We start from the raw sequence: 26,307 nt of genomic DNA, 5'->3' as shown, positions 1-26,307 counted from the left end.
TGTGTTTTTTTATTCTGTTTAGATTTTGTATTTTTTAATTGCAATATTTTCATTTACTGATATTAACTGAGGAAGTCTTAACTGAAATGAAAAATAAAAATCTTTATTTCTCTTAACTGATTTTCTAATATTTTAATTTTAAAATCTTGTTTTACTTAGTTGTTGTTTTAATTGTAATTATTTTTTTTTGTATACGCTCCCGAAAACAGCTGTTGAATTCCTAAAATGAGTCTTTTCCGGACTCAATAAAATAGTACACAAAACGGTTTTTGCGGACTAAAAAATAAAATTGGTTACTATGGTAACAAATTTTTTTTAATTAGTAAGAGGTGTGAATTCGTGTTGTGGGAGCTTTAACAAAAAAATCTTGTATGCACCACGTACGCAAAAGGTTTTGGTGACTCCTCTCATTAAAAACCCTAATTTGCGTACTTGATGTATAGCTATTATTTTTTATGATCACTTTACCAGTTTTTACAACACACCTCATTACTAATAATTTATTTAAAACCCGCTTATTGTACGCAACCTATTTTTATAATTAACATTTTATCATTTATTTACATAGGCACGCGTCCTCTACTTTGTAATAAAACTCAATTGGGTACAATTTTTGCAAAAACATAAACATAAAACACATGGCCCTGGACTTATCACTAGGTTATCACCAACTTTTAGCCATGACATGATAACTTCATATTATTTAAAAAAAATACTGACCTGCGGCTTGAGAAAGGGAGTCTGTTTGACCGGTCTCATGTAGCTATCGGTGGTGACGATGAGCACCAAGAGCACCGGCACGATGCAGATGGTGGTGAAGAAGACGACGCACCTGCGAACGGCTCTCCACGCGCTCTCTTCCGGCCTCTTTCGCCTCCTCAACCTCATGATATGAACGCTCCATTCATTTCACTAGGATCTATTGGATTCGTCGGCTCGGATTTTGATAATTATTCACATAGTTTAGTGGAAGACTCGTGATTGAATTGATTGGATTTTTCGGTTATTGCACACCGGATTTTGGCGGTGTCATGTCGGAACAAGCCTCACTTCTGCTCCAACATGACCGTGGTTTTGAACCGCACTGCAGTTGTACGATGGTGAGGTCGATGCCGACGCGGCTACGATTCTGCGTCGCGGCGCGTCGGCAGGATGCCGGATGCTTAATGACCTGATTTAGGACTGCGGACCGGGTCTTCTTATCCGACGAAATAAAGGACATTTATTTCTTTCAAATGGTTAAAAAAATCCATTTATTAATCATTTTATCATTTCTGTTGTGAAAGAACTGATGTAATTGTTTTTATTGATCATCTTGTACCTTTTCCATTATTAAATAATGTTTTTAATATTTAAATAGTTCTTCCAGAAAGAAACAATTTAGGTATAAGCTTAAATATAGAATTGGACAAGTATAACAACATATATAGGTTGTTACAGAAGCCATAACACAGGGCGACAAAAAAAAGTCATGTCATGACAACTTGACTAATTATATATCATTTTGTTCGTCTCAGTGAGACAAATCAAATTCACTAAAAAAAAAAAAAATTAAAAAGTCTAACTAAATATTTTTTTCTAATTTAAATGAATTTAAAATACTTTAACTTTAAAAAATCATTACTCAATAACTATTAGGCCGATTTCCTTTAAATAAAGACCATTCTAAAGGGATGGCCTTGCCCTTTAGAATGATATGCAATGTAAAATTGAATATTGGCAAACTTTTTTTCGAACAGTGTTCGAAGAAGTTTGAAGTAAATCGAAATAATCTAGAAAAACCCTACGAGTAAATTTTTTTTCATTACCATCGTGTAGAGCATCTGTTTATTAGTTGTAATCCAAATTTTCAAAATAATATACCGAGTAGTTTTTAAAATATGATTTTTTGAAGTTAAGGTTTGCTAATCAAGCATTGCTCCATATAGGAGAAATGCATGTTAATCTTACTTAAAATTTCATTTTTATAAAAGTATTTGTTTTAAGACTCTTCTTTTGCTTAAAAATGGTCAATTGCATCTTCTTTGTTCTAAAATTGTTTGTTTACTTACAACAAATAAAGAGTATCTGCGTACTAATTAAAGCAAATAAAGAGTTTTTTATTGTAAAAATGACCACTGATCATTAAGCAAAGAAGATCTAGAAGTTTAAGGCACGAGCCTTAAATATAAGGGCAAATCTTTTTCAAATCAAATCACTTCTCATTCAGATTTTGACTTGTTTACTTTGTTCTAGCTTTCTGAACTTTTTTTGAAAATGTTCTGAGCAAATGCTTACTCATCACTTTCGAGTGATGTTAAATGCAATAAGTCACCTGATTTATTTTGTTGGTACATTCAACGATTAGCGTCAGTTAGCTTGTAGGTAGTAGTTGTTGTGATAACAGTTGCACACGAAGCAACTGACTTATTGCATTCAACATCAGTAGAAAGTGATGAAAAAGCATTTGCTGAGAACATTTTCAAAAAAAAAATCAGAAAGCTAGAACAAAGTGAACAAGTTGGAATCTGAATGGAAAGTGATTTAATTTGAAAACGATTTGTTCTTATATTTAAAGCTACTGCTTTAAACTTCTAGATCCTTCTTGCTCAATGATCAGTGATCATTTTTAGAACAAAAAAACTCTTTATTTGCTTTAATTAGTAAGCAGGTACTCTTTGTTTGTTTTAAGTAAAGAAACAGTTTTTTTTATTCTGATTAGAACAAAAAATGTGCAATTGACCATTTTTAAGCAAAGGAAGAGTCTTAAAACAAATACTTTTATAAAAATGCATTTTTAAGTAAGATTAACATGCATTTCTCCTATATGGCGCAATACCTGAATAGCAAACCTTAACTTCAAAAAATCATATCTTAAAAACTATATAGTATATTATTTTACAGTATATTATTTTAAATTCATTTAAATTAGAAAAAAATAATTTCGTTCAAAGTGTGTGGACTTTTTGAATTTATTTTAGTGCATTTGATTTGTCTCACTGAGACGAACAAAATGATATAAAATTTGTCAAGTTATCACGACATGACTTTTTTGTCGCCCTGTATAATCTACAAAAAGAAGCAATCAGTTTAGTCCCATTTTTTTAAATTGTTACTAGATGACAGAAACTCCAGTCAAGGCTAAACAAATTTAGAGCTGTAAATTTTAATTTATTATTAAGTAGTCGCACTGAAACAAATTCAAGACTGCGAACTTTTGCATCAATTTTTCCACTAGAGGCATAAACATTCCAAATGTCATGAACATAAGTCGAAGTCCGATCCGTTTCACTTTTGAGATTTGCAAGTGTTCCAACCAAAATGAAAAGCCAAGAGTAACACAAAATCAAAAATGTGAAATTGCAAAAATAACTTAGAATATATTTGTCGGTTTTGTTTTTTTATAATAAAAATTACATAATAAATCATTTCTATTACACTTTGAAACCAAACTGCTAAGTATTTAGGACTGCGGATCGGCTCTTCTTATTCGACGAAATAAAGGACATTTATTTCTTTCAAATGGTTAAATAATAAATTTATTAATCATTGTATTATTTCTGTTGTGAAAGAACTGATGTAATTGTTTTTATTGATCATCTTGTACCTTTTCCATTACTAAATAATGTTTTTAATATTTAAATAGTTCTTCCAGAAAGAAACAATATAGGTATAAGCTTAAATATAGAATTGGACGAGTATAACAACATAGGTTGCTACAGAAGCCATAATCTACAAAAGGAAGCATCAGTTTAGTCCCATTTTTTTAAATTTTTACCAGATGACAGAGACTCCAGTCAAGGCTAAACAAATTTAGAGCTGTAAATTTTAATTTATTATTAAGTAGTCGCACTGAAACAAATTCAAGACTGCGAACTTTTGCATCAATTTTTCCACTAGAGGCATAAACATTCCAAATGTCATGAACATAAGTCGAAGTCTGATCCGTTTCACTTTTGAGATTTGCAAGTATTCCAACCAAAATGAAAAGCCAAGAGTAACACAAAATCAAAAATGTGAAATTGCAAAAACAAATTTGAACATACTTATCGGTTCCGTTTTTTACAACAAATATTACATAATAAATCGTTTCTATTACACTTTGAAACCAAACTGCTAAGGCTACTGTTATAGTAATCTCGAAGTTTTTAACCAAACTTGAAGTCAAATTTACCAAATCGTAGTGGAAATATGAGAAATTTTGAATTTGGTGCAAATATGAAGTGGAAGTTTGAAAAAGTAACAAACTTTTTTGTTTTTTCAAAGTGTAATTAATTTGTCGAAACTTGGCTGTTATGGGGTTTAGAAGGTCGGTTAGAAATAACAGATCTAAACACTGAAAAATGTTTGGGGTTAAATAAATGTAAAGTGTCGTTTGTACGTTGTTGCTCTGAAACGGCAAATAACAAAAATTTAAAATTAAGAGAGTAAGAAGAATAATTCTGGTCCAATTTCTCCCAGACATTTTCGGGCTCGGAATTTCAATTTTGCTAATTTCTTTTAGAAGAGATTGTAAACTGTTACTTCTTCTGTAACATGAAATAAAATAAATTATTATCATCATCATATTCCCCAAATTAGAAAATTTATCGATAAATAGAAAAACTTTTTTCGTTTTATACTCAGAGATGTTGTAGTTTACACAGATATAAATAAGGTAGCTATAAAATGGTAGACACCAAAGACGTTGATATAGACTTGAATCAGTTTCGGAAAATTGCAAAATTCCGGTCAGTTTGTAAATATATTTCAAATACTTGGGCGTATTTACTAAACAAGACATTTGTGTTTGAAGAACAGACACCAACTGGGTCACAATACGTTTGTATTGATCCTCATTTTATTTGTTTTAGTCAAATAATCAAATTAAATGTCGTTCTCAACTGGACCTCAACTTCACCCCTCAACTACAACTTGCATTTACTCTCAGACTTTTTAAGAGAAGGACTAAAATTCACTCCTTACATTAGGCACTCTGGTTTAATTGTTATTATCTTGGATGTTCCCCTTTTTACCGACGCTCTTTCTTATACCATTTCTGGTTTTATGACTTTTCAACAAAATAACCAGAAATTCAGAGTTGGACTCCCGTCAAATGTAGAATTGACACCTGGAGATGTTACAAATAATTCTGTTATCGTTCATTTGTACAAAGTAATAACTGAAGATAGCAAAAACGATCTTATTGCTTTAGCCCTAACTGGAGTGAGACACGAGTTTGTTATGATTTTTGATACAAATCAGTTGGAAAGTGTCCTTGAAACTGATTGTTTACTAACCAGAATTAACGTAACATGTGAGAAACATTTTTATGTGGCTCATAAAATTTGTCCTGAACTTGACGGGGTCATAGTGGAAGTAGAAAATGACTCAGGAGGGACTTTCAATTTTAATACTTATTGCAAGTAAGTTTTCTTGTTTTCATTTTTGTTTTGCAAATGTCTTTTTCTAGGAATTTAGGAACTACCATTGCTCTACTTCACTATCTCCATAGACATATCATCGGTGTGGTTTTAGTGCCAAAGCCACTCTTCCAACCTGAATTGAGTCTCAGTGATTTAACTCATTTGTTGAAAAAGTCACTATCTGAAGAATTGGATATGTTGGGAAAAGGTGCAGAGGGTGGTTTGAAGGAATTAAAAGCGAAAGTGTGTGATTTTGAGTACCGAAGCGATGTTTTAGTTGCTCGAATAAATCAAAAACAGAATTGTTAACATGGATATATTCCTCAAGTTTTTTAACAAAAATATAAATATACAAAGTGGTTTTGCCTTTTTTTACCATTACCATCCTAACCGACCCAACAATTTTGCAGTACGGCCCCCCATCCCGACTTTATACAATACAGGTACGCGGAAGCTTGCACGTTACGCCATCTGCAAATTGCTATATACAGTTCTAATCTATCATAATTTAAAATATATAAATAAAACTAGAAAACTACACGAAAAATATTGCACGTGTGTGATATTGCACTCTGTATCACGCGCCTAAGTGATTTCTTAAGGTACTTTAAAATTTAAGGTAGTACTTATTGCACTTGTTTCTAACCTATACTAAGAATGATTTGGCTATAGCTGTTTGAGTCACAGCAGTCAAAATTGCCGACTTAAATCTACTTAACTCTAATATTGCATCCTATCGACTAAAATTGCACTTCCGGCCCGCTTAAACTATATCACATAGACGACAGACAAGTGGTTAAACAACAGGAAAAGAGATGGCAGCCTTAAGAGAAAGACTTTTCATTAACTACGAGGATTTTATTGATTTGGAGCGACTCTTTCATACTATCTACTCCACTATCCATAGACCCGAAAGCTAAAAAATTTGGTTTCCGGAAACTCCCGAAGAAAACCGAATGAGTTTCAACACTCTCCGCCCCCGACTCACTATGTCCCTCATCCAAACTTTCATCGCTTTCACTTTTCAATTTGGGGGAACTTGAATCGCTCAAATATCCAGAATCTTCCTGCTTTGTCCATTTCTCAGGAGTGCCAACCTTACCTCCCGTATTCCTGCTGACACCCCTGCCAATCACGTTTTTTGGAGGCAATGGAGGCTTCCCTAGAATGTCTTCATCGTCCAGATGAACCTTCCTGGGGGGTTTCGGGTGTTCGTAAATGGGGGAATCCCCATGAGGCGGTGGGGGGATTAAATCGGGAGGGATGTTTCCAAGAGTTGTCATTCTTCTTTGACGTTTCGAGTGACGCTCTTCAAGGGACAAAATTCGGCCATCGATTCCGTTGTCGGAAAAATTACTAGGTGGTGGTTTAAAACCTCGAGTTTTGGCCTCGTAAATCTCACGAAGACTACCGAAGACTCGGTTAAAATTACTCGTGTTGTGAGTGGGTGATGTGGGATTATTTTTGAAACTTCCGTTGCTTCGAAGGAGAATGCGGGAGGGACGCTCCAGGGAGTCGATGAACTCGTCGTCGAAACGGGGGGCGAGTTTGAGTTTAGAGGGTTTGCGGTCAAGGGTGTCAGGCTCAAAGCTGTCCGAGTCGTGCACAGGGATGTAGTGGTCGGCGCAGTCTTTTACTTCGATGAGGAGTTTGCCCGGCTTTTCGACGCCGTCCTCATATCTGTATCAATAAATAAAGAAAATGATCAAAAACTACTTTCTCTTCTTTTTTAAACAAATACTGAAGAGTCAAATTGTTAAAATTGTCAAAATAATTCCTGTTCCTAAGAATGGGGATAAAGCTTGTGTAAACAACTATCGCCCCACATCATTTTCATCATTTATATCAAAAATATTAGAGACCGCTATGTTAAACAGTCAATAACTTTTTAGATAAACACTTTTTAATCAGCAAGCAGCAATATGGTTTCACCAAAAATAAATCGACAACCGACGCGTTATTAACCTTTTATAATAATGTATCATACATTTTAGAAGAAAAAAAAACATCCAATAGGTTTATTTTGTGACTTAACTAAAGCATTCGACTGCATTAATCATGACTTATTATTGTATAAATTAGAGAAGTATGGTTTTAGGGATGTAGTTTTAAACTAGTACGAGTATGAATCATATTTGAAAGGCCGCTCTCAATCCGTAGAAATTTGTAACATAAAATCAAATGGAATCACATATAAACATCTTTCAAAACCTATTACGAATAATGTAGGCTTACCTCAAGGTACTATTTTAGCACCAACGCTATTTAAGATCTTTGTAAATGCTAAATGCTCATATCTGCAGATGATATCACAGTGTTATGTTGTGGCAACACACTAAACAATGCTCTTATAGGAGCAGAAAATGTATGTTCGAGACTATTTGAGTGGTTTATACAAAACGGTTTATGCTTAAATTTGGAAAAAACAAAATTCATAATCTTTTTCGCGGGGAGTATTAATAGACCGGATTTAAATCTAAAAATCAAAAATCTTCAACATGTTCAAAATAAAAAAATCTTAGGTCTTATATTTGAATATAATTTAAAATGGGAAAAACATTGTAGTATTTTAGTCAATAAATTGAGTAGATTAGGGGACTGCGTGAAATTTGTAATTCGGACACGTTACGATCTTTTTATTTTGCTGAAGTAGAATCAGTAATAAAGGTATGGTTTAAAAATTTGGGGAAATTCACCACAGTCAAAGCAAGTATTCACATTACAAAAAATGATTGTCCGTAGTTTAATAGGAGCACGTCCTCTCGATTCTTGTAAACCGATTTTTAAATCCTTAAAAATTCTTTCATTACAGTCCCTTTACATCTACGAAATTGCATGCTACATTAATAAAAACCGTGGCCTTTTAAAAACACATCTAGATTACCATAACTTCAATACAAGACATATTAGTGATTTAGTTATGCCAGCACATCGCCTCAAAATCACAGACAAGGGTCCCTTTGTATCAGGTATTAGAATTTTTATTAACCTTCCTCCAGGTATTAAAGAAATCAGATCTCCACCGCAATTTAAAAAGATGCTACATTCACATTTATTAAAATATTGTTTCTATTCCATTGAAGAATATCTAAATAATTAAATTTTGTAAACAAGTCTTTTTATGTATTTAAGGGCCGCCACACGCGGGGGTGCAAGGCGTGCGACGCACGCGGGCGCTAGAGTTAAGGGGGCGCCAAAACGGTAACAAAATTTAATAAGAAAAGACATTTTGAATTTCGCAGTGAACGAAAAAAAACTGCAAAAGAAATACAACCAAACAAAACGTTATGTGAAAAAACTAGTCATGTGGCCGTTTCCTGTTATAGAGGTTAGAGTTCGAACACTGTACGATGTACACCGTGAGCCATTCAAATAGCTTGTGGGATTTAAATGACTCAAGATGTCCATCTTATAATATTCGAACTCTAATAAAGGTGTTGCGCCGCCAAGTTCACTGAATCTGGACTTCTGAATAAAACAAATTTTATATCGTTTCCTAGAACTTTTGGGTTAAAAAAATTCACATACTAAGATCGCATCCAATTTTCTATTTCCTTTCATTAGTTTGCTTTATTACTTAGTGGATTTGTGCTTAGTAGTAGTCGAAACTTTGTTTTTAAATTAGTGATTTTTGTGGAAGTATTACAATTAAACAAATATCTTGGTAATTTTTAATCCTATTTTAATTATACGTTTAGATGAAAGTTTCGAAAATATAATGACTGAATCAAACAAAATTGCTGACGAACTTAATGTAGAACCAAATTTTCCGATGATACAAACTGTACGCCCAAAAGGCAAGCCAAAACTCTTTGATTACGAACATCAAGACGAAGTTGTGCTAGATGCAAAAAATAATTTCAAAATTAACTTTTCTACAGGATTTTGAATCAAGTTTAGTCTTCTTTAAATAATAGGTTTGAAAAACTAAATATATTTAATGATACATTTGGATTTATTGACAATATGTTTAATTCTTCGGAAGAAGAATTATTAAAAAGTTTCAAAGACTTTTAAAGCTTTAAAAATACATTTTATCGAACATACTATGCAAGAACCTTGAAATATTTTACAATATCTTTTTGAAAATAATTTAATTTCTACTTTTCCTAATACAGCAATTACATTAAGAATTTTACTTTCCTTACCTGTTTCAGTTTCGTCGGGCGAAAGATTTTTTCTAAATTAAAAATCATTAAAAATTATTTAAGATTCACCATGATTCAGTCTAGGTTAAGCAACTTATCTATTATTGCAATTGAACAAGAGCTGTTACATAATTTAGATATAAAGGAGCTGGTTACAGAGTTTGCAAGTATGAAAGTGAAGAAAATACAATTTCTTTAAGAATTAGTTTCTATATATGATGTTATGTTTTATTTTCTTATTTGCGTTTTTAAAATCAAAAATTGATTAAATAATTTTTTTGTTATTTTGTTTTATTTATTGGCACTTATATATTTTTAGGTATCATACCGATGTAATAAAATAAGTATACCCACATTTTCTTAACAAATTAACAAGGGGCGTCAAATTCAAATGTGCACGCGGGCGTCAAAACCTCTAGCGGCGGCCCTGTGTATTTTAATGTTTTAAACTTTAATTTTAATACTGTTTCTTGACGTACCAAGATGTATTGTATATATATTGTACATACGTGGTTAAATAAATTGAATTGAATTGAAATTGAAAAGTATTTGAGTTGGCAACAAAACTGTGGAATCTCTAGAATTTTTATAATACAAGTGGGAAAATTGTGTCACCAACTGAAGTAATACTTCTTAACCACCTAGTAATGGAGAAATGGCAACTAACCGGACTTTGAGGGTACGTCTGTCAAAAGTCGAGCAATTGGAATCGCTAGACGATGAAGGAGCACTACTGTAGTTATACCCATTATTGACGTAAACTTCGCTAACTAAACTATAACCGTTACTCCTTTGAAGAAGCTCCGGTAACTTGTAAAAATTCTGTTTTTGTAGAGACCCTTTCTTCAGAACGATTAGTTCATAGTCGTGCTCATCTTCCTGAAGACAATCGACGTTTATTTTTGAAATAGTCATATTTCCGGTCTTCTTATTGAAAATGGCATTTCTCATGGTCATTTCTTCATCCATGGGTAAGGCAGTACTGAGGCTTGGACTAGGTTGCGACGACGAAAGATCTGCATATTCAGTCGGGGTGCTATATCCCCTGGTTCGTTCCAAACTATCCGTCTCATAATCTATCCCTCGTTTTGCCGTTTCTGGACTCGACTCAACCATCCCTCTTTGTATAGCCAGTTCCTCAATTACCGCCTTCATGTGTTTTTTCGTAAGAGTCGGAATTCGAATCTCCTCCTGATCCACCGCCATTGCTTCATGTATCATATCTGGTGGTGGGAAATTCATTTCTCTCTTCTCGACCGGAACTGAATCGTATTGATGTTCCGGGGGCGGTGGAGGCGGCGCTTTGGGTTTACGAATTTTCCGGTGATTTTTCTCCGACTGGTCACTAAGGGGCGAAGTCGCTCTTTCGGACGCTGGTCGAGGGGAGAGTGCTCTTGTGGGAGTGGCCGCCCCGTCCGGCAGCGACCTAGTCGGCGATCTTAACCGTTTAGGAGCCCTTCCGAAAGTTTCCTCACTTTGTTTCAACACTGGAACGTCTTCGAGCCACTTTCGGATACTCCTTTGTTTGCTGTCGGTGGAAGAACAGGTCTTGCAAGCCCCCAGGGATGGAAATTCTGGGAGTTTTCCGCACAGTTGGGTGAAATCTTGAGGCTCGCAACCTGGACATCCCGAGCAAGTTTTTCTACGACTGTTTTCGCGTTTAAGACTTATCATACTGCTGCGACGGCTCATGGAAGGTTTGGGGTTGTCGTAGGCTGATTCTGTGTGAGTGTTATCTTCTTCAGGGATGACGATAAGGCTTGGCGAGAATTTTTTAGCGGCCATTTTTTGTTTGGCGATTGTTATGACTTCGCGGATTTTTGCCAGAAATTCAAGTGCCGCAGGTGGAGGGGCCTGAAAATAACAATGACAATTTTGGGATTTTTTGGGATTCTTTGTAGTACCATTAAGAGTTGGGGCTCGAAATAGGCTGGGTTGAAGTATAATTTTCGTCGGACTGTTCCTGTGAGGGCTTTAAAAGAGTCGATCCGGTCATCTCGTCCCTCTAGAGTCTCCACTATGGAAACATTTTCTTCGGGGAGTTTTTCAATAGATGATGGGTCTTGATGATTTGAGTCTAGATAAACTGAAGGTGGGAGGCCGTAAGTGTGTTGGTATTGTGAGTGGACAAGGGCGGAAGTTGTGTGACCCTAAACATTTTTTTTTATATAAAATTAAAAATAAATTGAGGAAAGTAAATACCGATTTAGTCTTTTTCTCGTCGCTGTGTTTGATTAGTTCTGCTTCGGGATCGGAGCTCGTTGAGTCGGTGTAGATCGTATCTGGCTGGAAATGCCCTGTCATATTTAACAGCGGGTTGTTCTTCACGACCCCTTCTTCGGCACTTGTTAGATTTTTATCTTCGCTTTTGCGTGAAGCATCCTTATTTTTTTTCTTCAAATGGACATAAAGGAAGACCGAAGCGACGTAAATCAGGCCGAGTAGCACGCTACATGTTCCAATAGCGACGTACTCGGACACACTTAACTTATTCGAATTTTCAGACGATGAGTGAGCGTCTGTTGAGAAAGCCACTTCGCTGACATCTACAAGAAATTTTTAATTATTTGATTTTCAGCGAAAGCTTTGCAAGAAAAGTCACATTTATTGGCCAGTCATGAGAGCTTTTTACATTCACTACTTAAAACAATTAAAGGAACAGGAATATTTCTTAAATTTTTTTGCGATTTTTGAAAGGCTGTATCTCATGGAAAAATAGTCGTATCTAGATTTTTAAAAAACCATTCCAAGGCCTTAAGTTTCTAGTTTTGAGATCTTGTCACTTTTTGTTTTTGGTCCACGCACTTGGGGATTTTTTTTAGTTAAATCAATGGATGTGCCGGATAGCCTGTTCATTCGGCTTTAATATGCTTTTTTATATTCTCTTACGTTTTTGTCGCTGAGATATCTGACTTTTAACGAAAAAGAATCCTTTTGTCTTTGATCATCGATAACCAATAACCGCACAGAGAATGTAAGAGTGCTTCCAAAAACTGAAACAATGTCTTACAAGATCTTTTAATGATTTTTTCAAAAACAATTTTTTTTTCTAAAACACTGACTTGAAAGAAAGAGAAAAAATAACATTTTGCATTGTTTTAGTAAATGTACCGTGTATTCATTAATATTGATGGGGAGATTAATGTTTTTAGGTGGTTTTACATACAGTTTAATGTACTCCCATAGCCCTGTAAATTTTTGATTCATCAAACCGTTTTCTCGGGCCGACTGCAAAAGAATTAAAGGAACAATTGCACATATCGTTTCTGAACATTGCTTAATCTTCATCAAAATGAAAAAATAGTAGATTGTTCTATAAGTTAAGAAAAGTGAGTTTTCCAGTGAGAATTGGTCAAGGAGTCATATTTTGCTAACATGGTAGCAAAACAAGAGAACGAGTAAATACATTTTTCTTTGTGCAAAATGACTGAATTGGGTGAAGGGTTTTCCAATATTTTAACAACAGTAGCAGAAATTAATTCAAATTTGCTACCGTCAAAGGCAAGAGAAAAGTATGAGAAAACTTATGAACAGTTTTGTTCATGGAGAAAATCAAAAAAAGTAGAGGAAAGTGATGAAAACATCCTAATCGGTTTCTTTTTTGAAAAGGTATTTGTCATTAATTACATTAATTTTCAGTACTAGGTAATTTTTAACGTATTGTTGTAGGCTAAAAGTTTGAAATCTTCAACATTGTAGCCATTGTATTCATTGTTAAAAAGTACGCTGGCTATTAATGAAAATGTTGACATTTCTACTTATAAAAAGTTGCTTGCATATTTAAAACGTCAAAATGACGGATGTGGCCAAAAAATCTAAGATTAATATAAGACCCCGGATGATACCTTCCTGTTCATGAAAGTAGTTATGATTTTTGCTTTACATATGGAGCCTGCCGAGCTGATGAATTACGTTTGCTAAAAGTAGAAGATGTTGATAACATTTAAATAAAACTTTAAATAATTGTACATTTTCTATTAATATTCATAATTAAAATATATAAAGTTTAATTGTTGCTTTATTTAATGGTCGCTAAGTATCCAAAATCGTGAAGAAAAGTGTTGCTAACTGAAATCGCGAAGAAATGTGTTGCTAACGATCAAAGTTCCACTTTTTTTACGATTTTGAATTCAACAATGTAATACGTTTCTATCAAATACACGAAAAACGATTTTTTTCGAGTTTTTTTTTATAATTTCGCATTAGTTTGCATTAGTTATTTGCTATAAAAAAAATAAACTATTTTTTAATTTTTTTTTGAAAATCTGTAAAAACATTCAACTGCTTAATTTTTGAAAAAAAAATTCAAAAATACTTTTTCAATTTTTTTCGAATTTTGTTTCAAATTTAACTAATGCAAAATTGTAAAAGAAAGCTGAAAAAAAGTGTTTTTCTCATTTTGACAAAGAGTAGACGATATTCGGAAACAATGAGCCGTATGAATAAAGTTAAGTAAATGCTTCTACTTGTAATAGTAAAAGATAGACCTAATTTAGATTTTATGAGAAAGAAAGATACAAAACTATCGTTAAAGCTTTTGCTACATTTTATTTATACTACCCAATATGTACAATTGTTCCTTTAATTCTTTTGTAAAACTTTGAAAAATTGGTCTGAGAATACGGTGTGATGGATCAATTTAAAACTTTACAGGGTACATACATTAAGTTGTCAAAACACCTTAAAACATTAATCTCCCCATCGACATTTCAGTTTTTGGAACTACTCTTACATTCTCTGTGCGGTTATTGGTTGCTGAGATATCGATAATCAAACACAAAAGAATCCTTTTTCATTAAAAGTCAGATCCGAATGAACAGGCAATCCGGCACATCCATTGATTTAACTATAAAAAATTCCTTAAATCGGTGGACCAAAAACAAAAACAAAAAAAATTACAATTTTTTTCTCGCGCTATTTCTTAAAAGTCTCAAAACTAAAAACTTAAAGCCTTAGAATGGTTTTAAAAAAATCTAGATACGACTATTTTTCGATGAGATACAGCCTTTCAAAATTCACGAAAAAATTTAGGAAATATTTTTATTTTTTTTTTAATTTTAAATGTTTTGAGTAGTGTATTTTTGTTTCAAAGTGGACTTACTGTTGAGGTATTTCGTCGGCGACCCCACTATTCTGAAGGCCACACATGGCGAGAAAAGTGTGTATCCCGTAGGTGTGAGAGGTTCGCTGGTGGCCAGTTCCCTGCACATCAAGTAGACGAGGACCAGTCGTCCGGACATCTTAGTGCGGAGGTCCGCCTCGCCGACCCACTTTCAACAAAATTTTTCACTCGTGTCAACAAAAATCCATTTTTCTTACCTGCAAAAACGTGCGGCCTTCATCGCGGAATAGCCGGAACGGCACATCGGTATCGACGGGATTCCGCAAATCTACCCACCCGGACTCAGTGAGGAATTTGGCTCCGGAAACGGCGCAAACCGGAGTTTGCACACCTGCAATTCAATCTCTCAACACTTTCGATTCGGAAGCGATTTGATATTAACCTAAATTAACAAAAGTGAATTGACGCTCCAGTTGCTTTCTGAGCGAATTTCGATGTAATTAACAAAATCGACCATTTATAACAGTTAAATGTGTCAGCATGAGGCTGAAACCTGTCGGTTAGTTAACCCGTGGTCACTTAACTGTCATCGGACGTTATTAAATTAATGTGGAAGAGTGGAAGTGTCACGACGCGCATTGCCGGTTTAATTAAATCCACTAACCTGGATTTTTCTAACATTACTAATAACTGAAAGGGTTAAGCTTTTTTGAGTAACCTTTAAACTGCTATTAGTTCGATTTGAAGAGTGCAAGTCAGAGTTAATAAAGATAATGATGTATTACAGTTAGGGGCAATTAAGGCGCGTAAAGAATTGGTTACAAATTAAAAAAGGAAGATTTTGCTTTAAAAAAGTGAAATGACTTAAACGATTCATACGAGTATAACAGGAAAATTACTTGTATTTAATTACTTTCATTTATGATTTGATTTGTTTTTAAACATCATAAAAAAGATAAGACAATACGGACATTTCGATATTAATTTTTCTTTAATTACTTCAAACAAACTGTAATTAATTTTATAAAATTAAAGAATTATAAAAGGACATAAATGTAAAGAGCCCCAAAGTGCTAAAAATAAATAATCCATGCACTCTATTAAAAGGTGTTTTAATTATTTGCCCTTTTACCTAATTACTATATGATTTTTTAGTAATAAACAAAAGTACATCATTTGTATTTTATTATATTTTTTTATTATATTATTATATTACCTATATTAACAAATAAAAATTAAATACAAAATATTGATTTTTTTTTAATTCAACAGTGAGCAGGTATCTAAAATAATGTTATTTATTTCAACCCTGCGACAACAATGATGGGTTAACTAACTAATTAATTAAGTATTACTGTCTTTTGCAACACGATGTTTTGAAACGTCTCGAATGACATTTTTTTTTAAATCTAAGCATTTCTTTAAGAAATTTTAAATGTTTTTTTCAAATCTAGAAATTTTTTAAACCAATACATCTGACACTTTTTTAGTCTCCCCAACTGTCTTTTGTAGCACGATGTTTTGAAACGTCTCGTATGACATTTTTTTAAATTCAAGCATTTCTTTAAGAGTTTTTTAAATGTTTTTTGCAAGTCTAGAAATTTTTTAATCCAGTACAGATGTACTTTCATAGTTTCCCCAACTGTCTTTTGTAGCACGATGTTTTGAAACGTTTCGATTGGCATTTTTACTACTAAATTGAAAAATTTCCTTAAGAATTTTTCTTCTTTTGAAAATCAAAAAAGTACATTTAACACTTTCTTTTTACTTCAAGCCAAATTAATGCGAAGTAACCCAAAGTAGCCTAAAGTGACCTGAAGCTACTCGAATTGACCCAAGCATTATTTTTTACAATCTAAAATACACTTTACTAAATAAAAATGAAACTCTTAATCAAATCCGATAGGATTCGACCACATTAGCTAGTTCCTTTTTTAAAAGACAACAATGAGTACGAAAATCATAGTGTTATTTACTCCAATTTTGCCACAACAACGAGGAAAAATAAAATCATAAATGAGGGGTTTATATATTTTACATATTTGCCCTTAGGCGACATTTCAGACAGCTCGAATTTGAAGCGACAACTAGTGGGGTCGGTGCCTAAATTAACAAAAAATTGTTTTTTGAGTTAATCTCTAGAATGAACAAACATTTTTAAAAACGCCAAATCGTTTCAATTTACTAGATCTACTCAAATTGCCAACTTGCCACCAAAAAGTTCTTTCCTTTCACGTAGATATCAAACGTATCTTTTTAATTAAAGGTCAAATTTTTCCTGAAGTGGGCAATTTGAATAGATATTTTTTGCGTTTTCATTTGGTCCAAGTGATAGTTCTCAAGATTAACTCGATGAAGTGTTCGAAACAAAGAAACTTTACGATTTTTTTGTCGGTTGTATGTTTAAGTAAGTACAATATAATACATACAATAATATTTCGTAAATGATTAGTAAAAGATATCAACATTAACATATAAAAAAATCAAAGTCGTATCTTTTATAATTTGTTAGATATCCGTAGTTAAACTTGACCAAAAACAGCAGAGCGCCATCTCACATATATTAATCCTCTCTTGTCTGTATATTTCAGTTACAATGTAGACCGATTTTCCAGAAAAAAATATTTTACTATTTTATGTGTAAAATTATTTAATATAACAGAATTTTGTTTATAAAAAATAATGAATAAAGGTAAACTATAAAGTTTAGGTAGGAAAATGAGTAACTAACAATTCTTTTAATTCTTCGGCCAGTTATTAGTATTACAATTTTTGAAAAGGGAGTAAAATATTAAATCCTATATTTTATTGGGTCTTCCAAAAGACGTTTTCTCCTTTTTTGACTATTTTATGTAATATTTATGAATTTAAAGTCATTTTTATATAACATTTATTTAACTATTCTTAAAAAACTAAATTTTTACAATTACAAAAATAACATTTTTACAGTAAAACATTATCATTTTTACAATAATCATTGCGTTGTTATCTCCATTATCAAAAAATATAACTGAACTTATTTGTTGTAAGTTGCAAGGGACTAAATTTGTAATTCCTTTAGAAATCACGAATAAAAAAAACTTAGCTAGTTTTGTAGTTGCTGTTGACTAGTGTATAATTTGTAAATTACTTTTGCTAAACATTTTCCACTGAATTATAATTAAATAAAAAAACAGCAATCAACGTTGGTGATTATTCCAATTTGAAACCCAGTGAATTTGTAATAAATCTCGCCTGTGCCTAGTTCCCAGATGCACAATTTCACGGTAAATTAACCTTTCGTCGTCGCTTCCATACCAGATGTAGAACCCGAAAATCGTAATAAAATTTTCGGAATTGCAGCATCCAGGAAATGCTCCAACCTGTTCAACAGGTCTGTGGCACGTGCTAACGATCATTACTCGGCTTCGCCTCTTATTACCATGATGATCGACCGGATGTTACGGTTAGTGGGAATTATGAATTGTAAAATTTATTCTTATTACGATTCCGAGTTAATTGCGTTCGCTGGTACTCACCCGAAAAGCTGATCTCCTTGCTGGGATGGATAATTTGGCCTTTGAGGGGCAGAAACACGAAGGGAATCGTCTCGGAAGTGGAACCTCCTACAAAGGGTGCCAGCACGCATTCTGCAACAAACAAACATTTCAACCGCAAACCGCAACAAGATCACAATCAGAGCAGAATTTTGTGAAAATATCATCAATACAAAGACAAGTTCATCGAACCAACTGTAACGGCCTTTGCATCTGCCATTGCCGTGAAAAACAAATTCATAATAAAGCTGGGTTGAATCGATGCCATGCTGGGATTTACACCATATGGTTGATGGGACGGATTGCGTTACATTGATGGGATGTTTAAGATCGAAATAATCCCCCGTGACCTTGTCGCATAAGAAATCAATGATTTATGCCCCAAGTCCGTTACTTTTTCCAAATCAATGCTATTTATACGTTCTGATTAATTAAAAATCTAGTCTTGGAGGAGTGAGAGGCGTAACGGTCAACTGACCTCGTGAACTGTGACCTAAAATTGCTACACTGATGCACATGCAAGAAAAAATCACATCAGCATAATAAAATTATTTAATGATCAAAAGCAGTTAGCGATGATGTCCCAAAAAGTTCCTATTAGCTATAAAACCTTAGCTATGCTAATTCGTGTTCAAGCTAAAATTCATTTCAATTTTAAACTTCCATTTCATCTACAGTTCCTTTTCTTTTACCGAAAATTAAGGTCATTGTGTTCAAAACACAATTAAAAATATTAACATTGCAAGTTGCTCAGAAATTCTGAGAAAAATGGTAAGAATCATAAAGTTTTAACCATTTATAAATTTGAAGGGTGTGCAATATTTGAAGGGAACTTTTTTAATGGCATAATTACCAGGTTACGCAGAACTTATCTGTAAATTAAAATTTTATTGGTTTTTTGTTCTAAAAATTTAAAAATTCAATACCTTTTTGGGAATTTTGTATTTTCAGGAAAGTACACAACAGTTACAAAACAGTTTAAATAGTGTGGGTTTCAGAATTTAATTATGAATTGACTCAAGTTTGCAGTTTCTTCGTCAGTTTTAGGTTTATTTAATATTTATTATCTTAAAATTATTAACCAAAAAAGTTTTAGCTGAATATTTCCACATATTTAACAAAAAATAAAATTTGAAGTTTTCGAATTGCCAAAACAGGTTTTATTGTTATTTTACCACTTTTTGCAACCATAAACCTAAATCTGGTCGGACTAATCTCAAATTTCTCTTAAAACTCGTCTTGACAATTAACAATTAAGATCGTCGCTCCAGTATGTCGATCACCGTTGCCTCTTAATTAATTTCCTGTTGATTTATAATAATTAAACATCATTTTGTTTTAGATTAAATCTCGCTGACAAAACCCACAAAGTAATTCGACCCGGCCTCTTTTTCATTAGAAAATCCGTTCGTGTTGAGTTAGTGGGCAATAAATCATAATTTCACATTGAAATCTCCATAAATCATGTTATTGTTTAGGGATCCAAGTGAAATCATTAGTAGCACCACAAAACAGCAGATGGTCGAAGTAAATTTCCGCTAAAAATTTTACGAAGAAAGTTGCTTACCTTTTACTTGCTGATCAGTGACGTCACGATGGATAATATATAATTAAACGACAGATGTATAAATTAAGATAATAACCGTGAAGAAACGAACGGATTTGTGCGCTTCGCCAAATTTTAGTGCCCCACTTTGAGCCCAAATCATTAATAATTTATGAATTGAAATTAATGTAAGGAATATTTTCAGCAAAGATACTGAAGTAAAATATATTGGGATGTCAGTGGGTAATTATAAAAAATGCATGTGTTGACCATTTCTAAACATAATTGAAGAGGATGAAGCGTTTGAAGTCGCCGCTAATATTGCCAGATTTGGTGTCGATTGATCGTGCGTGGGAGTGACAGGTGCACTTAACTTTCTAACTCATTACACACCTAATTCCAATATGTTTCACTTAAAATTAAATGTATTACTGAAAAAATTGATAAAGGAAGAAAAAACTTATACAGTAATCATAACACAATGTTAATTGGGTGACTTGCGTTCTTTTCTATAAAAAAAATTGGGTACCGTTTTGTAATTTTCCTTATTTGTCCAAATGCTGCCTCAATTAACACTTTTTTATGGCTTGAATTTTCTCTGGATTTCCTTTCAAATTTTGTATTTGGTACAAAATGCTCATTTAATGAATACACTTTCATGATTAATTGATTGCTTCATAAATAATTTAGAAGAGTGCTGCTCAACAAAATCGATAGTTGGACAGTTTTGCTGTTAAATGACGGTCTTAAAAAAGATACCGATTTGGTTGAAATGCATATTTTATGTTTTTGGCAATTTGCAATTGTCTGAATATAATGAAAAGAAATTTATTTTGAAAGTGGTACCAATTCCATTTTGGTGTTATTACGTTGCCATTGTTGTAAGATTTTGGACGGTAAATTTATCACCACAATTTTATTACTATGGAATTAGTGATATTTTACATTACACTGATTCTTTATGCGATTTGATGGTACTCGCATCTATGGCAGTTCATTTCGTCTTTTTTTATAAAAGAACTAGTAAATTGCAAAATTTGGTTGCAGAAATTGATCGAATTGAGATCAATTTTCTCAATGAAACAAAACAAGAATCAATAAATTGGCTTCGAATTATAAATCTGTCAATAATACTTCTTAATTTAGTTTTGTTGTTTTCTGGGCCAGGGATTATTGTTGATATAGAATACCATCTAAGTTATTATTTTGGTAGTTTTTTAAGTGGCTTGGATGTTATTTTTGTTGGTGTTTTCCTCGATAACTTGAAAAAAAAGTTTGAATGTATCAATCTAAAATTTATTAAAACGAAACAAGATTCTGACCTGATACAAATTTTTCCTAGTGGACATCCTCTGAAAACGAAAACAAAAAGAAAAACAATTTACAAAATTCAACAGTTGGCACATATTCATTACAATTTAGTCACTCTAGTTTACAAAACTATTCAGATCTTTGAAATTACAATTCTATTTGGGACAGCTGCATGGTTTACCATTATTATAAACGAAATCTATTATCTAATATACATGGTGTCTCAATATTCATCAAAACTGGATATCACATATTGGGCTCAATTCCCGCTTGTGGTGCATTACTGTATTTGGATATACTTTCAAATTCGAATTTGGAACGATATCCAGGAAGAGGTTTGTAATTTTTTTTTATTTTATAAAATAAATTACTGAAAGTTTTAGGCGAATAAAACTATAATTTATGTGCACGATATTTGGAATTTGTTAGCTATTAAAGACGAGATTGACACTAATATGAGATATTTGCATTTGATATCGACCAAATTAGTGAGCATGAAATTGGAGTTAACTGCAAAAGGCTTTTTTCCGCTGAATTGGAGTTTACTGTATACAGTGACAATTTAAAAATTTGATTAATACACAAACTAACACTTTGATTGCAGATTATTGCAACAGTAGCAACACATGTCATAATACTAATACAGTTTAAAATTTGAAAAAGTGAGCTAAAAAACTTTGCTCCTATTTAAAAATTATAAAATAAAAATACTTAAATTTGAGTAAAGCTCAGAGTTTTGTTTTGTTTTGTTTTTAATAAAATAAATAAAAGAAAAAGATGTGGTAACTATGTACCTAATTTTAGTGGGAAAATTTTTGTTTCTTTATTTAAATTTTCGTGTTTGAAAAGAATAAATTAATTACAGGAGTCTACTACGTTTTTCAAATTAAATTTTTTCAACACTATAACACTAATGTCTTATATTGTTTCTATCGTGCATTTAAGCTTACCTCATATGTTGCCCTTAATAACCGTTTTTCTATAAGGAACGTCGTCAGTCACAACGTATTTTATAAGTACATATACAGAGTGCGCCAGAACTCGCGCCCCAGAGAAAAATTTCATGTAATATAAGATACCAGGAACATGGAAAAAATGCTTAAAAGTTCTATCTGTCAAAAAATTTTAACATTTGATATTTTTTTATGTTTATTTAATGATACTGATGATCTTGTATATGTTTTTTTTTTACAATTATTTAATAAAGTTACAAAAATTTTGCTAATAAAAGCCACAAATAACATTGAACAGAGTTACAATTTAGAATACCGCCTCCTTGTTTCCTCTTTTAATAGCCTGAATAAAGCGTCCAATTTACACTCAAACGAGTTGAATACAACATTTTATTCTTCGAATTCGACTCAACAAAGCTTAAACTTGCTTTAAATTTGTTAAAAATAATCTGAGGTTTCGTAAAAACCCTAAATTTTGACAGTGTCGAAGAGTAAAATACTGTTATTTTGGCATTTTCCATTTCGTCAATTTTGATATTATTTTCACAAATTTCTTTATAACAATTTCTAACTTTAGTAAAATATCTTATGCAATATTAGTGTTGGAACATTTTTTGAAGACAACACAAATTTTATAGTTTAAAACTCTTGTTGTCTTCATAGCTATCAAAAAGAGAAAAGTTATAAAATTTGACATAGACATAGCTTCATATCATTTGTTTTCCATTCTTAAACATTATCAAATTAATTTCAGAAGAACAGGCCACTTTTTTGGAAATTTAATTGAAGGCACGATAAATTGTTTCAATTTCTTATTAACATTAGAATATTTTTTTCAGCGAATTATGTTAATTTTTTATTGGTCTAAGTGCGTTTTTGAGCAGTTTAATGTGTTGTGATTGAGTTTATAAGACATCTTATGATAACAACATTATTTATGTGATATAGCTTTAAAAATTATATTTTGGGTTAAGTTTTTGGGCGTCCTGATTATGTAATCTTGAATTTAGTTAGCGGAAACGGCAGGTCTTGTAAGTCCTCTTGAAAAAAGTCACCAATTTGTGTCTTATGGTGTAAATAACATTCAAGAAACTAGTAAATTAAACAATAAATTAATAACAACATCGGAAACAAAAAAAAATAGATGCCTACATGATAATAATGCAGAGTGGTTATAAATGATTTTCATCTAGCCAGCTTTGGAATTTTTTTGCATGTAATTTTTTTTGTGCCGCTCTACTTTTTTTAAAGCTCTAGTTCTGCCATTAGTGTAACTTATTAATTAATAATAAATTGTTGTTAATTAAATTTTTATTGTTTCAACTAATTTCCAATAATAATTGATAATAATATATACTTTGGAAGAAAACAAGTTTATAATTGAAGTCTATTTTCGAAGTGGACGCTTAGTAAACGGCGATTTTTTAATTTTGAGTTAGAACAAGTAGGTACCCTTATTTTCGTAAAGCGGCATTTTTTATTTTACATGTATAATATGAAAATTGACAGTTCTGTTATTTTTTTAAAGTTTGAAACAAAAATTTGAATTCATTTTTATGCTTAGCTGAAAGTCTTCTTCATTCGAGAGTTGGTCCGACAGTTTTGAATCACCCTGTATATACACAGATCAAAGTATTTTACTAAAATTCATATTGATATTTTGTTGATTTTTGTTCTCTAAAACTTGTTTTTCACGTTTAATTAAATTTCTGATCACAGTAATCTGTGATTCTGAAATTAAGTTGTCTCTACATTTTTCATTGCTGCCAAATTAATTTCCGAATCACAAGCTACTTGATCGCAAGTAAATTATTTATTACATTCATGTATGATAATTTTTCATTTTCTACCTTACATTATTTCCCTTAATTTAGTCATACTATAAAAGTCTTCTAAGGCATGTGAAAATTATTTTCAAAAATGCAAATTATGTTTTTAACATCAAGTATTACTGCATAACAGTGTTTAAAATATTGTAGACTTTAGTTTCTACAGTTGTGAAAATTTACTACTCCATGGACATGTATGCAAATTTAGACACTTGAATGTATTTTTAATTATAATTGCTTCTGTATGAAAGATCAAGTTTCTAAGATTGATTTTCAGATGGCATTTCTTAAATTCCTAGTAATGCGTGTCAAATTCTGGGATTAGATTCACAAAATTGCAAATATTTAACAGTAGAAAGCTGACAAGCTTAAAGCACTCCAAGTATTGACGTTTAGAAATAAAATCCACAGTTTCCATTGTCAAACAATAAAGCTTCTTGTCGTCTTAGAAGCTACAGGATTTCTGGTATTTTTTTCCTTGGAGAAGCATAAATCGAACTAACGGTGGTCCAAACTTTCCAATAGTAGTCGCATCGGCCGCCAATCTTCCCCGATATAAATCCACTCGAAGTCGCTACAAGGCTGATCGTGACCGACCCGACCTGCCTCACGATGACCCAACATATCTGGCGACAAATCACGGCCATCCGTGATTTATTGAGCCCATCACGAACACAATAAGGAAACTCGTCGATAGTCGGCACTCGATTATAAACAATACGGCTGCGGTTCTCTTTTACAAGAGATGAGTCCAATCTCTTCGGTTTACGTGACCCGAACGAAAAAATTGCGATTTATGCGGAATTGCTAAAGAGCACAGTTAGGAATTATCGTTGTTACCCTCGACCTCCGATTGTTGCGACATTGCGTGGGTCGGAAGTTTTGTGCTTTTCACACCGGTGCCACGCACGACTTTGGATTTGTTCAACGAAGTGCACGTAAACCCGGGCGAAAGGGAGGAGATTTGCGATTTTGTAAACGCCAATGAAGAGACGGATAGGTAATGATAATGTTTACAAGCAGGTCGAATTACCTTGGTGTGAGCCTAATTGTCTTAATGGGATGCAACAACCACTGATTCTAAACCATAATAATTACAGTCACGAATGACTCACTGCTGGTTTTATGGTAAGAGCTGTCATTATCACGGTGTGAACCGCCTATCATGAATGCAAACAAAGTTTACATTACTTGTAATTAGTTTATTATCTGTGTTTATTAGAAAACAATGTATTGGGTGGAGGAATAGCAACAACAGAAGTAAGAACAAAAAACAAGAAATCAAAATCCAAAAATTCTCATTTTAAATAAAGAACGTATGTTGAAAATTGTGTTTGGTACGATCTTATTTTTCATTTAGGTAAGTCATCTTTAGGATATACAGGGTGTGTCAGAACTCGCGTCCCAGAGAAAAATTTCAAGTAAGGTACGATACCAGGAACATGGAAAAAATGTTTAAAAAATTCTGTCAAGAAATTTGGACAGTTATTTTTTGACATTTGACATTTTTTATGTCTATTTAATTACTAATGACCTTGTATATGTTTTTTTTTATAATTATTTAGTAAAGGTACAAAAATTTTGCCAATAAAAGCCACAAATAACATTAAACAGAGTTACAATTCTCTTGTTTTCTTTTCTAATAGCCTGTAGCAAAAAAAACTTGGAAAATTATTTTTTCAACAGAAATAAATAAGAGTCAAAGTGCAAAATTTAAACTATAACTTTTAATTTTTATAAATATAATTTTTTTAACATTTCACCTTACATTTTTCTCTGGGACGCGAGTTCTAGTTCTAAAACCTAAAACTGAGTAGTAGTTCTAAAAACATAATGACTAAAGTTTTTTAAATAAAAACATAAGATTTTTTTTAAATCACACTTATTAATACAAAGACAAACATATGCTTAGAGATCAAGATAATTTGTAATCAAGTCATTTTTGTATCCGAAAACGTAGGTATGTCTGTTTTTGAACTAACTGCAGGTGAAACGTCAAATAAAATGACAAGTTGAAAGGTAAAACGCCAAAATGGGCTGGAATTATTCGCCAACGTATAATAATAGGACCGGTCTTTTTTAAATAAATTTAGTTATTATAATCATCATCTTTTTGATCATGCGATTTTACCTCTCGACTTATCATTTTATTTGACGTTTCACAGTCATTCGCAAAGGACATACGTTTTCGGATCCAAGGACGAGTCGAATCTCTCGATACTTACTTAGTTTTTATAGTAAAAATCAGGAGGGTAGACCGGTCCGTCATTAATTTCATTTTTTCATTACCAACTTAAAAGTGAAATAAAAAATTATATTGCAATGTAAACTGAAAGCCTTGAACATTAATTTACATACCAGGTGAATAAAAAGTATGGAACCAAGCGTTTTTTTCGTAAACTAAACACTTTACGAAAAAAATAATTAGTGTAGCGTAAAGTACAATTTAAATGTGACCATTTATCAAGAATAACATTTTTCGAAATTTAATTAGAGGTCATTTTTAGATCATAATCTTGAATTAAAAAAATTACCATA

General features: G+C 32.4%; 3 protein-coding genes and 1 long non-coding RNA gene across 7 annotated transcripts in view; 2 read left to right on the top strand and 2 right to left on the bottom strand.

Moving 5' to 3' along the window:
• The window catches only part of LOC123011892 (carbohydrate sulfotransferase 11), an 11,505-nt gene extending 10,396 nt beyond the window's left edge, over positions 1-1,109 (bottom strand). Inside the window, exon 1 of the mRNA XM_044409596.1 lies at positions 721-1,109. Coding sequence (XP_044265531.1) covers positions 721-888 — 168 coding nt within the window. The 5' untranslated portion in view covers positions 889-1,109. The remainder of the gene's footprint in view (positions 1-720) is intronic.
• LOC123011893 overlaps positions 1-5,761 on the top strand; it is a 20,451-nt gene extending 14,690 nt beyond the window's left edge. For both annotated transcript variants that reach the window (XM_044409598.1, XM_044409599.1), the window contains exons 3-4: positions 4,833-5,384; positions 5,432-5,761. In XM_044409598.1, coding sequence (XP_044265533.1) covers positions 4,833-5,384; positions 5,432-5,693 — 814 coding nt within the window. In that variant the 3' untranslated portion in view covers positions 5,694-5,761. The remainder of the gene's footprint in view (positions 1-4,832; positions 5,385-5,431) is intronic.
• The window catches only part of LOC123011890, a 42,302-nt gene continuing 21,684 nt past the window's right edge, over positions 5,690-26,307 (bottom strand). The window contains exons 4-10 of the mRNA XM_044409594.1: positions 18,113-18,223; positions 14,852-14,985; positions 14,634-14,802; positions 11,735-12,078; positions 11,437-11,682; positions 10,200-11,386; positions 5,690-7,064 (exon numbers count right to left, since the gene is read on the bottom strand). Coding sequence (XP_044265529.1) covers positions 6,209-7,064; positions 10,200-11,386; positions 11,437-11,682; positions 11,735-12,078; positions 14,634-14,802; positions 14,852-14,985; positions 18,113-18,223 — 3,047 coding nt within the window. The 3' untranslated portion in view covers positions 5,690-6,208. The remainder of the gene's footprint in view (positions 7,065-10,199; positions 11,387-11,436; positions 11,683-11,734; positions 12,079-14,633; positions 14,803-14,851; positions 14,986-18,112; positions 18,224-26,307) is intronic.
• The window catches only part of LOC123011894, a 26,887-nt gene continuing 25,053 nt past the window's right edge, over positions 24,474-26,307 (top strand). For all 3 annotated transcript variants that reach the window (XR_006413170.1, XR_006413168.1, XR_006413169.1), the window contains exon 1: positions 24,474-24,769. This is a non-coding gene — a long non-coding RNA (uncharacterized LOC123011894). The remainder of the gene's footprint in view (positions 24,770-26,307) is intronic.

This window comes from Tribolium madens, unplaced genomic scaffold (assembly GCF_015345945.1).
Source record: "Tribolium madens isolate multiple individuals breed KSU strain unplaced genomic scaffold, Tmad_KSU_1.1 Scaffold_91;HRSCAF=231;Tcas5.2_LG7, whole genome shotgun sequence".
Lineage (NCBI taxonomy): Eukaryota > Metazoa > Arthropoda > Insecta > Coleoptera > Tenebrionidae > Tribolium > Tribolium madens.
Note: the sequence above shows the minus strand (reverse complement) of the source record. Positions and strands in the feature narration are given on the sequence as shown.